The following is a 16,135-nucleotide window of genomic DNA, read 5'->3' as shown; positions in this document are numbered from 1 at the left end:
AGGAAACATATATCCAGGTACAGAAAGCACAGAGGGTCCCAAACAAGATGAACCCAAACAGACCTATACCAAGACATATTATGACTAAAATGGCAAAAGTTTAAGACATAGGGAGGATTCTAAAGGCAGCAAGAGAAAATAAAGAGTAAATGACAAGGGGACACCCATAAGGCTCTCAGCTGATTTCTCCACAGAAACATTGCAGGCCAGAAGGGAGTGGCAAGATGTATTCAAAGTCCTGAAAGGGAAAAACCTGCAAAACAGGATACTCTACCCAGAAATATTATCACTTAGAATAGAAAGAGAGATAAAGAATTTCTCAGACAAGCAAAAACTAAAAGAATACAACAATACTAAACGAATCCTAAAAGAAATATTGAAAGGTCTTCTCTAAATAGAAAAGAAGCAAGAATCTACAGGAAAGAGAAAATCACAATTGGAAAGTAAATCAAATAAGCCAACAGACAGATTTTTAAAAAATCAAAAAACAATTTGTGAAAGCAATAACTACAATGAACATCAAAAGGATAAACACAAAGATGTAAAAGATGACATCAAAATCATATAATGTGGGGAAGGAGAGTAAGAAATGTAGATTTTTTGTAGATTGTTTGTTTGTTTGTCTCAAAGTCTCTTTATTCCTTTGCTCATTCTTTATTATGAAATGCTTGAGACATGTCAAGTGGTTTTTTTTTTCTTTGTGGCCACACTGCACAGCTTTCAGGATCTTAGTTCCCTGACCACAGATAGAACCCAGGCCCCTGGCAGTGAAAGCACTGAGTCCTAATCACTGGGCCACAAGGGAACTCCCAATTTTTTTTTTAGAATGTGTTTGAGTCTATAGAACTACCAGTCTAAAGCAAAAAGATATAGTAATGAGTTATCATACTTGAGAAACAGTGAAAAACAGAGTAACCACAAATCAAAAACATACAACAGATTCACAAAAACCAAAAAGAAGAGAACATAAGCATAATACAAAAGAAAATCATCAAACCACAAAAAGAAAACAAAAAGAAAAAGGAACAAAGAAGAAACACAAAAACAACTGCAAAAGAAGGTTTAAAATGGTAATAAATACATATCTATCAATAATTACCTTAAATGTAATGAACTAAATGTGCCAAACAAAAGACACAGAGTGGGGAGGGGATAAATTAGCAGTTTGGGATTAACATATATACACTACTATATATGAAATAGCCAACAAGGACCTATTGTATAGCACAGGGAACTATACTCAGTATTTTATAATAACCTATAAGGGAAAAGAATCTGAAAAAAATAGATATATGTGTATGTATAACTGAATCACCCTGCTGTATACCTGAAACTAACAAAACATTGTAAATCAATTATATCAATAGTTCAATAAAAAAAAAGAAAATCATATGTACTCTCAAGTACAGCTGTAAATTAGTAATTATGCTCCTAAGCCTGAAAAATCTCAACCAAAGCCTTAAAACAGTGTGAAAAACATAAGAAAAGTCTCCATGATACTAAGAAGAAAAAAAAAAAGGACACAGAATGGCAGATTGCATACAAAAAACAAGAGCCTACAATATGCTGCCTACAAGAGACGTGAAAGTGGTTTCAGGCGAAGAATACAATAAGTCCCCTATATACGAACAAGTTCTGTTCTGACAGCGTGTTCGTAAGACCAACAAAGTTAGCCTCGGTATCCAACTAACACAACTGGCTATATAGTACTGTACTGTAATAGGTTTATAATACTTTTCACACAAATAATACATAAAAAACAAACAAACAGAAAAAATAAAGAAGACTTTTTTAATCTTACAGTACAGTACCTTGAAAAGTACAGTAGTACAACAGCTGGCATACAGGGGCTGGCATTGAGTAAACAGGCAAGAAGAGTTACTGACTGGAGGAGAGAGAGGAGTTAGGAAGGAGAGAGTAGAGCTGAAGGATCGTCAGCAATAGGAGATGGAGGGCAAGCTGCAATTTCACTCACATCTGACGCTGATGGAAGGCATGTTCGCATCTTTGAAAGTTCACAACGTGAAGGTTCGTATATAGGGGACTTACTGTACACATAGAGTGAAAGTGAGGGGATGGAAAAAGATATTTCATGCAAACAGAAATGACAAAGTGAGGAGAGCAATATTCACGTCAGACAAAATAGACTTTAAAACAAAGGCCATAAAAAAAGATAAAGAAGGCCACTATATAATGATAAAAGAATCAATACAAGAGGAGGATGTTACACTCGTTAACATACATGCACCCAATATAGGAGCACATAAATACGTAAAACAAATACTAACAGACATAAAGGGAGAAACTGACAGGAGTACAATAATAGTAGGAGACCCCACTCACATCAATGGACAGATCTTCCAGACAGAAAATCAATAAGGCAATGGAGATCCTAAATGGCACAACAGACCAATTGGATTTAATTGATATTTTTAGGACATTACATCCAAACAGAATACACATTCTTTTCAAGTGCACATGGAACATTCTCTAGGATTGACCACGTACTAGGAAACAAAACAAGCCGCAACAAATCTAAGAGGACAGAAATTACTTCAAGCATCTTTTCTGACCACAACAGCATGAAACTAGAAATCAACCACAGAAAGAGAAACGAGAAAAAATGATTACATGGAGACTAAACAACATGCTACTAAAAAACCAATGGATCAATGATGAAATGAAAGAGGAAATTTAAAAATACCTTGAGACAAATGACAATGAAAACACAATCATACACAATCTATGGGATGCAGCAGAAGCAGTTCTTAGAGCGAAGTTCATAGCATACCGGCCTTCCTCAAAAAACAAGAAAAATCTCAAATAAACAACCTAACCTACCACCTAAAAGAATTAGAAAAAGAACAAACAAAACTTAAAGCCAGTGTAAGGAAGGAAATAATAAAGGTCATAGAGGAAATAAATACAATAGAGATTTTAAAAAACAATTGAAAAAAATCAATAAAACCAAGAGCTGCTTCTTTGAAAGGGTAAGCAAAATCGACAAGCCTCTGGCCAGGCTCACCAAGAAGAAAAGAGAGAGGACCCAAATAAACAAAATAAGAAATGAAAGAGGAAAAATAACAACCAATACTGCAGAAATACAAAGAACCGTAAGAGAATACTATGAACAATTATATGCCAACAAATTGGAAAACCTAGAAGAACAACTTTCTGCAAACCGAAGTCCAGGACCAGATGCCTTTACTGAGGACTTTTACCAAACATGCAAAGAACTTATACTGATCCTTCTCAATCCCTTCCAAAAGACTGAAGAGGAGAGAACACTCCCAAAGCCATTCTATGAAGCTATCATTGCCCTAATACCAAAACAAGACACAGACAATACCAAAGAGACTTGCCTGGTGGCGCAGTGGTTAAGAATCCACCTGCCAATGCAGGGGACACAGAATCGATCACTGGTCCAGGAAGATTCCCACATGCCGTGAAGCAACAAGCCCGTGTGCCACAACTACTGAGCCTGTGCTCTAGAGCCCGCAAGCCACAACTACTGAAGCCCACATGCCCTAGAACACACGTGACACAACTACTGAGCCCACGTGCCACAACTACTGAAGTCAGCGTGACCTAAGGCCTGTGTACTGCAACTACTGAGCCTGTGTTTTGCAACTACTACAAGAGAAGCCACTGCAATGAGAAGCCCGCACACCACTACAAAGAGTAGGCCCCGCTCACTGCAACTGCAGAAAGCCCGCGTGCAGCAACCAAGACTCAATGCAGCCAAAAAATAAATTAAAAAATAAATTTAAAAAAAGAGACAATACCAAAAAAGAAAACTACAGGCCAATATCTTTGATGAATATAGATACAAAAATTCTCAACAAAATATTAGTAAACTGAATCCAACAACACATTAAAAAGATCATAGGCCTTGATCAAGTGGATTCATCCCAGGGTCACAAGGATGGTTCAACATACACAAATCAATCAACATGATACACCATAACAAGAAAAGAAGGGAAGGGGAGGGGAGGGGAGGGGAGGGGAGGGAAAGAACAGAACTACATGATCACCTCAATAGATGCAGAAAAAGCATTTGATAAAATGCTTTTGGATGCTTCAACATCCATTCATGATAAAAACTCTCACCAAAGTGGGTATAGAGGGAACATATCTCAACGTAATAAAAGCTATTTATGACAAACCCACAGCCAACATAATACTCAATGGTGAAAAGCTGAAAGCCTTCCTGCTAAAATCTGGAAGAAGACAAGGATGCCCACTCTCACCACTTCTATTCAACACAGTATTGGAAGTCTTAGCCACAGCAATCAGACAAGAAAAAGAAATAAAAGGTATCCAAATTGGAAGAGAAGAGGTAAAACTGTCATATGCAGATGACATGATATATATAGAAAACCCTAAAGACTCTACACAAAACTACTACAACTGATAAATGAATTCAGCAAGGTAGCAGGATACAAGATTAACATACAGAAATCTGTTGCATTTCTTACATTAACAACGAAATCTCAGAAAGGGAAAGTAAAAATGCATTAAAAAATAAATTTATTTATTTATTTATAGCTCATTGGGTCTTCATCACTGCGCATGGGCTTTCTCTAGTTGCAGCAAGCGGGGGCTACTCTTCTTTGTGGTGCGCGGGCTTCTCACTGTGGTGGCTTCTCTTGTTGCAGAGCATGGGCTCTAGGCGTGCGGGCTCAGTAGTTGTGGCTCACAGGCTCTAGAGCACAGCCTCAGTAGTTGTACGCATGGGCTTAGTAGCTCTGCGGCATGTGGGGTCTTCCTGGACCAGGGCTTGAACCCATGTCCCCTGCATTGGCAGGTGGATTCTTAACCACTGTGCCACCAGGGAAGCTCACAAATTCTCTTTTAAAATCGCATAAAAAAAATTACTTGGGAATAAACCTGACCGAGGAGGTGAAAGACTTAATATGCTGAGAACTATAACACACTGATAAAGGAAATTGAAGATGATTTAAAGAATTGAAAGATATACCATGCCCTTGGATTGGAAGAATTAGTATCATTAAAATGGCCATACTACCGAAAGCAATCTACAGATTTAATGTGATCACTATGAAATTACCCATAACATTTTTCACAGAACTAGAACAAATAATCCTAACATTTATGTGTGACCATAAAAGACCTAGAATTGCCAAAGCAATCCTGAGGAAAAAGAACAAAGCAGGAGGCATAACCCTCCCAGACTTCAGACAATGCTACAAAGCTACAGTAATCAAAACAGCACAGTACTGGAACAAAAAACAGACATATGGATCAATGGAACAGTACAGGGAGTGTAGAAATAAACCCACACACCTACAGTCAATTAATCTTAGACAAGGAGACAAGAATATACAATGGAGAAAAGACAGTTTCTTCAGCAAGTGGTGTTGGGAAAGCTGGGCAGCTGCATGTAAATCAATGAAGTTAGAGCACATCCTCACATTATACACAAAAATAAACTCAAAATAGCTTAAAAACTTAAATATAAGACATGACACTGTAAAACTCTTAGAAGAAACCACAGGCAAAACATTCTCTGACATAAATTGTACCAATGTTTTCTTAGGTCAGTTTCCCAAGGCAATAGAAATAAAAGCAAAAATAAACAAATGGCACGTATGCAAACTTATAAGCTTTTGCATAGCAAAGGAAACCATAAATAAAATGAAAAGACAACCTATGGACTGTGTGAAAATATTTGCAAATGATTCGACCAACAGGGCTTAACTTCCAAAATATACAAACAGCTCATACAACTGAATAACAAAAAAATGAACAACCCAATCAAAACTTGGGCAGAAGACCTAAACAGACATTTCTCCAAAGAAGACATACAGATGGCCAACAGGCACATGAAAAGATGCTCAAATCACTAATTATCAGAGAAATGCAAATCAAGACTACAATGAGGTATCACCTGATACTGGTCAGAATGGCTATCATCAAAAAGTCTACCAATAATAAATGCTGGAGAGGATGTGGAGAAAAGGGAACCCTTCTACACTACTGGTGGGAATGTAAATTGGTGCAGCCACTATGGAAAACAGTATGGAGGTTCCTCAAGAAACTAAAAATAGAGTTGCCATATGATGCAGCAATCCCACTCCTGGGCATATATCCAGAGAAAACTCTAATTCGGAAAGATACATGTACCCCAATGTTCACAGTAGCACTATTTACAATAGCCAAGACATGGAAGCAACTTAAATGTCCATCAACAGATGAATGAATAAAGAAGATGTGGTATATATACAAAATGGAATACTACTCAGCCATAAAAAAGAATGAAATAATGCCATTTGCAGCAATATGGATGGATCTATAGATTATCACACTAAGTGAAGTAAGTCAGAAAGAGAAAGACAAATACCATATGATATCACATGTGGAATCTAAAATATAACACAAATGAACTTATTTACGAAACAGAAACAGACTCACAGACATAGAGAACAAACTGATGGCTACCAAAGGAGAAAGGGGGTGGGGGAGGGATAAATTAGGAGTTTGGGATTAGCAGATACAAACTACTATATATAAAACAGATAAAAAACAAGGTCCTACTGTATACCACAGGGAACTATATTCAATATCCTGTGACAAACCATAATGGAAAAGAACGTGAAAATAATACATACATTTATATATAACTGAATCACTTTGCTGTATACCAGAATCTAACACAACATTGTAAATCAACTATATGTCGATAAATAAATAAATAAATAATATTCAAAGATTAGAATATTTTGTATATAACAGGTGAAGTATTGGTCTACTTTCTTTTTAAAAGTAGAAAATTTTACAGAAAGGAAGATTACAAAGGTCTTTGTGGCATAACTGTAGAACTAATTGATCCAGAGAACAAGTTTCTAACTGATCAGTTTAGTAATTTATGAAAAATAGAGATATTAGAAGCATAAATTATCTTATTCAAGAAGAAAAAGACATCTGGAAAGCTGGCTTAGCAATTGAGGCCCACTGAGATCCAAGAAACCCAATGATTTTGATAATTTTTACAAATTATACCAGGGTTGTGACGATGTGACTGACCGCGTCTATTATGTAGTAGTCATAGTGATCAGTGACTGGTAGATATGTCCTAAAGAGACCTACTATCCTCTCAACATTTTGCTTGTGGAATTACAGCCTTCGTTTAAGTTTTCTATAGAGTTGAAAGAAAACAGCAAGATAGGGGATTTCAAAAATACTTGGCAAATTAGATCACTGCCAAAGAAAAGGGCAGAAGGGCTCTACTAACATGGAACAGACTCGGCTTCTCTCTTCTTTCTAGATTATGCCCTGCTGAGGCAGATGTGCTCCCCCTCTCAGTCCAGTTACTTCTCGGCTCCTCTTATTTACCATTCTCTCCTCAAGTTCTTCTTTTCTGCTTTATATGCTATTGAATAAAAACTTTTTACTCATCAGAAATTTCTGCTACAGGACTAAATCCAACTATTTCAACTACCACAGAATAGCTTCTTCTTAATTCTGAACCATCTGAGCCAACTCAGATAACCCAAGTGAGAGAAAGGTGCCTGGAAGCAAATAATATGGTAAAACTGAGTATCTGCTTTATGTATAAATGCATTTTGAACAATACACAAATATGTTTTAGTTTTTTCCTAAGATATTAAATTAATTTGAACAAGACAATTACTTAAAATTGTTTCTTTTTAAAATATAGAAACATACCTACTTGGCCAGTTGCCACTATGTTGATAAATTTGGGGTGCTGATTTACAGTGAGGCACAGAATATCATCATTATGTTCCTGATAAAAACTCTGAGTCCCTAGAAAAAAAAGAATTTGAGAATTAAATCTGAAAACTTTAAGGTGAAATAGTCAAATGTACTTACACAGAGTAATAAACTGCTGTGTTTAACTTACTTGCTTATTTAACACACATACATGTATATATTTTTTGTGGCCGTGCCGTGCGGCTTGCAGGATCTTAGCTCCCCGACCAGGGATCGAACCTGTGCCCCCTGCAGTGGAAGCGCCAAGTCTTAACCACTGGACTGCCAGGGAAGTCCCAACACATATTTTTTGAGCACAACATATACACTTCATCCTAAGGATGGAAACATGACCAAGAAATCCTTAAAGTAACGAACCCTGAAATGCATAAAACCATGTAATACGAGGTTGAAGACATCAAGTGGTACAAGAGAGTTAAAGATCAAAATGCTATGGAAATTTGTAGCAGATTCTTCTTCTTACGAGCAGATGGCACTTCTGGACTGACACGACAGATTCTGTAAATGTGAATGTGAGTGGGGAAGGGCCTTCCAGGGAGAGGGATACTTGAAGCAAAGGTACAAAGGCAGGAAAGTACTGGGTATGCATATAGATGGCTCATTTGGCTGAAGTGTAGGGTAACAAAAAGGAAAGAAAGAAATAGGTTGCGCAGGCAAATTGGAACTAGAATTACAGAGCATTTTGAAAACAAGCCTATTATTAAATTTCATACTTATTCTGTAGTCAGTGGGGAGGTACTGAAGAATCCTGATCAAAGAAGTAATGTGATTACTCTAGCAGTAGTGGCAGTGAAGAGACCTTAGCAGACTATGATTGTGCAGGAGGCAGTAAAGGTAGGCTTGTGCAAGTAAAACGGAGGGGTGGGAAATGAGGTCAGGACGGTAGACTGGGTCCAGATGATAGAGTACCATCAATACTAGGTCCTCCGAAAAGCAAAACAAAACCAAAGAAAACATTTTTAAAATGTCATTTAACATATCTAACATTACTTTAAAGGAACTTCTCGAAGTGAAATGGGCTTCATATTTCCCAGGGCTGAGAGTTCAGTTAAAGGAACAAACAAGTAATTATATGTGCTGTTGGCTAAATTAGTAGATCAGCTAATAGGTCAAGACTTCTTAGACTGTAAACAGAGCAATGTATCTCCATAATGGTGAGGGGCCAAATAACCAGGACTGGAGCAGGTGCTTAGTCTTCCCTCTGCCATCTCTCGCTACATCCCATCATTAGAAAGATGATTAATTAAAAATCAGGAAATTAAAAATAAAGAAAATTACAAGTGTAAATATGAAAGTGTATTTATACTTTCATCCCTATGTAATTTGTCTTTTGTTATCGTCCCTATTCTCTTTGAAGGATAAGTGAAGCCTCAAAGAGGATTTTCTTTCTAAGAGGTATTTTTTTTAAATGACCCAAATTATTAAATGGAAAATTGCCATTGATTTGTGTAATACTGATAAATCTTTTTCTTAGGGCAACTAAAACAGAAATATCATATTAATTATTAATACTGACCAGGGGTTGGGGGATTATGACTCACATAATCCACTCTACCTAATTAGAATGAAGCTACCAGAGGAAAAAGCCAGAAATGTTTGGACTAGATAATCTATATTTTTACTTCTAACTTTTAGACTTTTATGAAGTTTACAACTATATGTAATAAAATAGAATTAAAAATTAATACTGAGTATTACTAGTAGAATTACCACATCATTGGTCATCAAATGATGCTCAGAGAACTTTCTTTGCTTTTCAACAATCCAATCAGTTAAAGAGAAATCAGGAAATATTTTCTCATTTTCTTGAATCTAACAAGGTATCATCAGTCAAGTCACCGGCAAGCAGCTTTCTTAGTTAACCTCCTCGGCTTTCCGAGGGCTCAGTGTGAACATTTCCACTCCACCCCGCTCCCTAGCAATCACTCATCCAACGTGCTGCTTTCAGTCACTAACCGTCAAAGACAACCATCCAAACCATCCACTTATGCGTTTAGGTTATGGGGAAATAGAATAAAGTCACAAACGGTTTCGCTATAAAATGTGCTTTCAACATACAGTAATCCTTTACTTCTCATCGAGATCTTTGAGCACTTTGCGTTATGAAATCCTTTTTTGCCATGTTAAATGTCTTCAAAACTGTAAATTTGTTACTTAAAATATTACTAGAAAGTTCTACAGTATGAAATATTTATATTCTAGATTCACATATTTTAATTATTTGTATTTTTAACAAAGAGTTTTAAGATGCTAAATTAAAAATTCTAAATTTTAAAAAGTGGGGAATGGAGAATCAGGGTTTCCTACCTGTAGCAATGTTGTGCACAATTCCCACGGATGCAGTGTGATAAATTATATCATCACCATCATTTAAATAATGAACATTATTCCTACAGTCTCTGCCTCGATAGCCAAAAACAAGCTCCAACACAAGGTCCTATAACAATGATAAAACCATTATACAATTCCTCATGTCTAAATGTTCACCATTATTTTGTTATATAGAGTACTGGTGTCTTCAGTCAAAATGGAGGATGCATTTTTGATGTTTTACAAATTTCAAACACAAAATTAACCTAGATATACCTCTCTATGTAACCCGTTTTGGGCAGCTGAAACACACATTCCATACTTTTCTACATAAAGTCATAAAAATGAAAGGAGAACCACAAGGTCATCTGATTCCAAGAATTTTAGTTCTTGAGATTTCATGTGTTAAACATTGAGATACTTCTTGTGTCCAAAAGAAGAATATTTCGATTTGTGTTAAACTGTTAGTCAAAATATTTGATCTGCGTACGTAACTCAGGATAACTTATGTCCAAGTGATGTACTTTCAAGGATCCAGACAGTATATCAGCTTTGTGCACTAAGCAGGCTGTCTCTGGTAACTCATGCTAAAGTTCTAGCAGATAATTCTGCTACTCCAAGTGTCCATTTTCACTGACCCTGTGAGGCTGAGTGGGGTAGGAAGTACAACAATCACCCTCCCACAGCTTTATGCCTTGTTTTAGACCTCACTTAGCACAGTTTGCTTGTTGCTGCTGATACTGTGATTATGAAATGCCTTCCTTTTTTGCTCAATTATTGTGCAAAGGTTTCTTTGCTTTGAAGCAGAACCTTCATTAAACCCTACAGTGAATACATCACATGGAGTAAAAGTTCTTGATTTGGTGTAAGCATTAAACCTTTAACTTATAAATTCAAACTGCTAAGTACAAGACACTGCCAAAGTGCCTATGCTTCCATAAACCACAGATCATTTCATACATTTACATTTAGAAGTTCTCTGAGATACAGTTCAATTTAGGGTATTATTCATAGAAAACTAAAAGAAAGACTAATAAAAAAAGGAACAGGATATCCATCCAAGACTCAGATTTGACAGTTAAGCAATCAATTTTTACAACCAAACAAAAAAGAATATTCATCAGTACATTTATTTTCATAAAGAATAAAGAAAAGATTTAGATGTTTTCCAAAAAGGAAACAAACTAAACCCTGTATACATTTTAAGGTACCAATTAACACCGAGGAGTGGGATTTTCCTCACCTCTATGGGTCTCTTTTTCTTGCCGACATTGTTGGTCTGGAGTTTCACTGGCTGTGGCGGGGCCCTGCTCACAGGAGGCCTGAAACAGGTAAGTGGGAAAGAGGAAAGGAACCTATCACTGGGTGCCTTCACTGGGCTTCTCTCACCTGCCCTCCAGAGGCAGATGTCTCTGACACACCTTCACAAAAATGAACCCAATCTGTGTTTCTCACTAGACTCCACCCTCCTTATCTTGATATCTTCTAAAGCAGAAAGGTGGAAGGAAAATATTAGAACTTCTATTCATTTTTCTTTTAACTTCTTTGGTGTATGCTTCATAAATGTAACTAATATAATAGCACAAGAACATATAGATGATAAAAATATACAAATGTTAGTTTTACACACTCAAAAACTTCTACATGGTGTACATTATCAACAAAGCCTAGATTACTGCTCTAAAGTAAGCTACCTCAGTATCTTTCACATGGCAGGTACTCAATACATTCTTCTTGAATTTTGAAAATATTTGTATAAACTTTCCATACTGTTGGCAACATAAGTCATGTGTGAGTTCAAATCTGTACTCTTTACCTGCTCCTCTGTGCCCTTTATCTTCTCTTCTTCTGAAGTCCCTAGTATGGTTATGGCATCACCTTCAGTTAGTCAAGCAAGACATTTTACAGTTACAAAGCACTGTAAACCATACAACACTCTGTAAAAGGTTATTACTATTGTCTCCAACTCCTTCTCTTCCCTTATTCTCACTATTAACTACATATTTTTCAACTTTACCTACACAGTAGCTCTCAAATCTATCCCTCTCCTTCTCTGTTTCCATCACTAGTTCAGGATCTATTTATAATGAATGTGTCATTAGGTGTATAGAGTTCCCATTTTCTATTATTTAAATGTGGAGACTCTTCCCTAAAACCCTTTGTTTAATTTTTTAAAAATCCACACACCTCATTTAGTTTAGTTTTAACTCAGAGAGCCGTTATTCAAATGTTTAGTAACCTAAATACTGAATCTAAATCAATCATATATCAACTTCCTCTTTCAAATTTTAATATTAATTTTGTAACAACTAAATCAGAAAATGATGTAAATTAACTTTCCAGTGGAAAACATTCCAACGTTTCTGAATAAATCCATAAAATTAAAGGCATAACAATATATTTGCATTTTCAAAATGATTTTCAAATTATACATCTATAAAAAGTAAATGAAGTGTTATATCTTGAACATGTAATATAAGAGAAATGTGTACTTTCATATATAATGTGAAGCAGTACGTAGAAGTATAGAAGCATGACTGGTGACATAAAAGTTAAATGCACTTGCAACACTCTATAAAGAACTTTTCAAATTATCACAAAATTTTTTGGTTTCAAACCTTTTTCATATACTTTTTTGAATATCTGTAAGTAATAAATATAACTCACTTTATAATATTTAAAAATATTTCTGCTAAAATCATTTTGAAGAATGACAGAAGCTTTGGCTTTACTTCCAAGTCAATTTTGTTGAACTTTATTCAACATTATTGTCTGAGAACTTTAATAAATGTATAATTTTTATCTATAAATCCTGTAAAATGGTTAAGCATATTTTAATTTTTATAAAGATAATTTATATAAGATATATTATTGCTTGAAATTCTACAACTTGGAAAATTATACAAGTTGAATGAATAAAGTTTTAGTAAAGCAGTTACTTATATAGTACAAATCCAATAATTAAGATGTAGTCATTTCACGCATACTGATTTCAAAGGAGAAAAACATGGAAAACTGTGAATAGAAGTAAAGAACACCAAGTAACATAGCTTATTAATGGTAAATATGAAAGATAACAAAGATACAAAATTGGGTCGCATAGAGCATAGCAAAGAGAGAGGATTACCTGGAACCTCTTTCCAGCAGCAGATAAAAAAGGGAAAAGATTACAACACAGATTTGCATTTAAAATAGTAGTACAATATTTCCTGTAATAAAATATGTTTACAAGTTTAATGCAGATAAACTATATTGTATATAGTAAAGGGCTATTGTTTTTATTTATTGCTATATATAAGAAAAGGCCTAGGCTTAGGGCTACTGCATTCATGGCAGGGAAATCAGAAGAAAGAAGATGAAAAAGAAAAGAATTCAATATGTTCTATGTTGTAAACATTAAAGCTTGCCATTCTTATTTTTCCACAGTGCAATCTGAATTTCAAACAAAATATAAGCTTACTTAATGTTTATTAACTTAAATGGCTGGTAGCACTGGCCCTGCTATTAAGGACTGCCTAAGGAACCTAACTAAGCTCCCCCTCCCCTGACCCAAAAGGGATTCCCAGTCAGCCAGTCTAACCAAGTAGGCAGAGTGAGTCTCGGGACCATGCTGGATTTGGGACTTTTCTAGCAAAGGAAGTAACTTAAAAGAAAAAAAATTCCCCTTAACAACATAATGACTGAACAGAACTGGAAGGGATCACAGAAGTTAATCTTATCCATCCTCCCAGTGAAACCAGGAATCGTCTTTACATGTCTAGAACATCCCTTCATAGCACTGATGACAAGTGGTCATTTACTAAACTCTGCATGAACACTGCTCGTCACAAGGAGGTCACTCCTACAGAAGTCATTCATACCTAAGACAGCAATTATATCTCCACTTTGTTTTCTTTTTTTGAAACTAGTGATTTCCAAAGCGATGAATTATTCTTTGTGTAAAGTGGCCTCCCAACATTCCTTTACCCTCTGTTTCCTTCTAGATCACTGTAAACTGCCAATGTCCCTTTAAAATGCAGAGATCAGTCCTGAATAAGCTACTCCAGATCTGACGTTAGGTCTGAATGTTTTATTTCTTTTAAAATAGTATAAGATTATGAGGGCTTTTTTAGAAGTCACATCACAGTCTGGACTCATATCTTTGCACACATCACCTCCTGCTTAAAACAGATAATGAAGTCCTGATATCTGCCAAATTAATTAAGGAGTGCCTTATATTTGATGTGTTGTACAATCTGATTTCAAATCGACTTTTTCATCCTATCTGCCAGCATTTTCCTACTGGTACCTTTTTTACTTCTAAAACAGACTAGGCTTTTCCATATTGTCCTGTTTCAGAAACTGTCTGAAGACATTTTTATCTCACTAAAGGTAGCTACAAAAGCACCCTAAAGAGTCCCTTCTTGCACATATCATTTTATTAAACATACAAATATCATTACTGCCCATATGTGAATGTTTTGAAATTAATGAATACATTAAACAAGCATTAAATGAAGCTAACAGGTTTGTTATCAACTGAAAAATTTTTCACTGATAAATATGTGTGACTAACTGTTTTTATGAGTCTTTGAAATTTAAGGAAAAACTAAACTATTAGAGTATAGGAGTTTGTGAAAAGTCATTTGTAAAAACACTGATTATAATGAAGACCCTCATAACAACACCCACATATTGTATCTATAAATGCAACTCTTCTGTAGGATTTGTCCTATTTCACTTTCTGGTTCTTTCTCAACAAATGTAGTTCAATGTTTTATAGGGGAAAAAAACAAAACAAAACCGTAAAATACCACAAAGACCAAAATAGAAGAATAAATTTTTGAGTAAAGTATTTTCTTGAACAAAATACTTACCTTACTACTCCCTGCCTTCAAAAGGAGCAAGAGGAAAAAAGTAAGGAGATATACATGAAAACTGATGATGAATAAAATGTAGCAGTTTACTAAACAGATTAAAGATAATATGTCAACAGAATTCTAATGAAATACAAAAAGGCCTAAATTTTATGTCACATTGTTTTGAATATTTTTATTCAAAAATACTGGAAATTTGAGAAGTAACTACTTAAAATACATAAGATTAGCTATAAAAATATTTATAGAAAAAGAAAAACATAAAATTATTAATGTCATTTAGGAAAAAGACTCCATGAAAGTGTCAACTAAATAAAGTTGTCAAACTGTCATCAGAAATATTTTCCTTTTAAGTGGATATTTGACAAGCATTTGTTTTGTTTAAAAAGTGCTTTGTTTTGTATATGACAATATACTTTATTTAAAACATGAAAACAATTATGTATCTCCTCACAAAAATTCAAAGCTGATGAAAAGAAATATCTCTTCATTTTTATCTCCTTTGATTCCTGCATTTTATGAAAATGAAGGCTCCTAACTATGAATCACAATAATGACTTCTTCTGCATTGGCATTTTCAGAAGAATTTAGTAGAGGTGAATTGTAAAATAATTTGAGGACAAAATGCAAAATAAAAAATAATTTTGAGAAAGTTAGCTATAAAAAATGCAAGCTAACAGCAAAGATTACAATTATGACAGTGTCAACCATTCTTTGTGAGCAGTAAAATGTTTCCATCTATCAGAACTCAGGTCTCTTCAGCAATGAAGGAGGAAATTTAAGTGTTTTACCATGAGAGATGGCCTACAGATTAAAATTAGGTCACATTTTCTGACATACCAAATTTATCTGATAAGTGATAATATTTTCTTCAAAAAATCAATATAATAAATGAAAAAGATTAATGGGAATGTCTAGAGTTCCTTCTTCCCTATATTACATTTTTCATTACCTGTGAGGTATAATTTCTTTTAGGTAATATTAAGTACTATACTGCAAATATTCTAATTATGAACATCTATATTTGCATACTGATATGTACTCTTCTGATTAATAAATATATAGGTAGTGTTCATTACTTTGTGGATATTTAATTTCAGTACCAAAAAGAAAAACTGTTAGAGAGTTCCCTGGTGGTCCAGTGGTTAGGACTTGCCACTTTCACTGCCGTGGCCCTGGGTTCAATCCCAAGCCATGCGGCGCGGCCTGAAATG

At 35.1% G+C, this 16,135-nt stretch overlaps 1 protein-coding gene across 4 annotated transcripts in view; it reads right to left on the bottom strand.

The window, feature by feature from the left end:
- The window catches only part of EML5 (EMAP like 5), a 164,196-nt gene that overhangs the window by 26,961 nt on the left and 121,100 nt on the right, over nt 1–16,135 (bottom strand). For 2 of the 4 annotated variants that reach the window (XM_060122683.1, XM_060122921.1), the window contains exons 28-30: nt 11,309–11,387; nt 10,063–10,192; nt 7,690–7,788 (exon numbers count right to left, since the gene is read on the bottom strand). In XM_060122683.1, the coding sequence (XP_059978666.1) occupies nt 7,690–7,788; nt 10,063–10,192; nt 11,309–11,387 (308 nt within the window). Of the gene's footprint in view, nt 1–7,689; nt 7,789–10,062; nt 10,193–11,308; nt 11,388–13,192; nt 13,202–14,921; nt 14,937–16,135 lie in introns of all 4 variants that reach the window. The other 2 variants (XM_060122842.1, XM_060122761.1) reach the window with 2 other exon arrangements.

The sequence above is a fragment of the Lagenorhynchus albirostris genome, chromosome 1 (genome assembly GCF_949774975.1).
Source record: "Lagenorhynchus albirostris chromosome 1, mLagAlb1.1, whole genome shotgun sequence".
Taxonomy (NCBI): Eukaryota; Metazoa; Chordata; class Mammalia; order Artiodactyla; family Delphinidae; genus Lagenorhynchus; species Lagenorhynchus albirostris.
The sequence above is the reverse complement of the archived record's forward strand: the minus strand, read 5'-3'. Positions and strand labels throughout refer to the sequence as shown.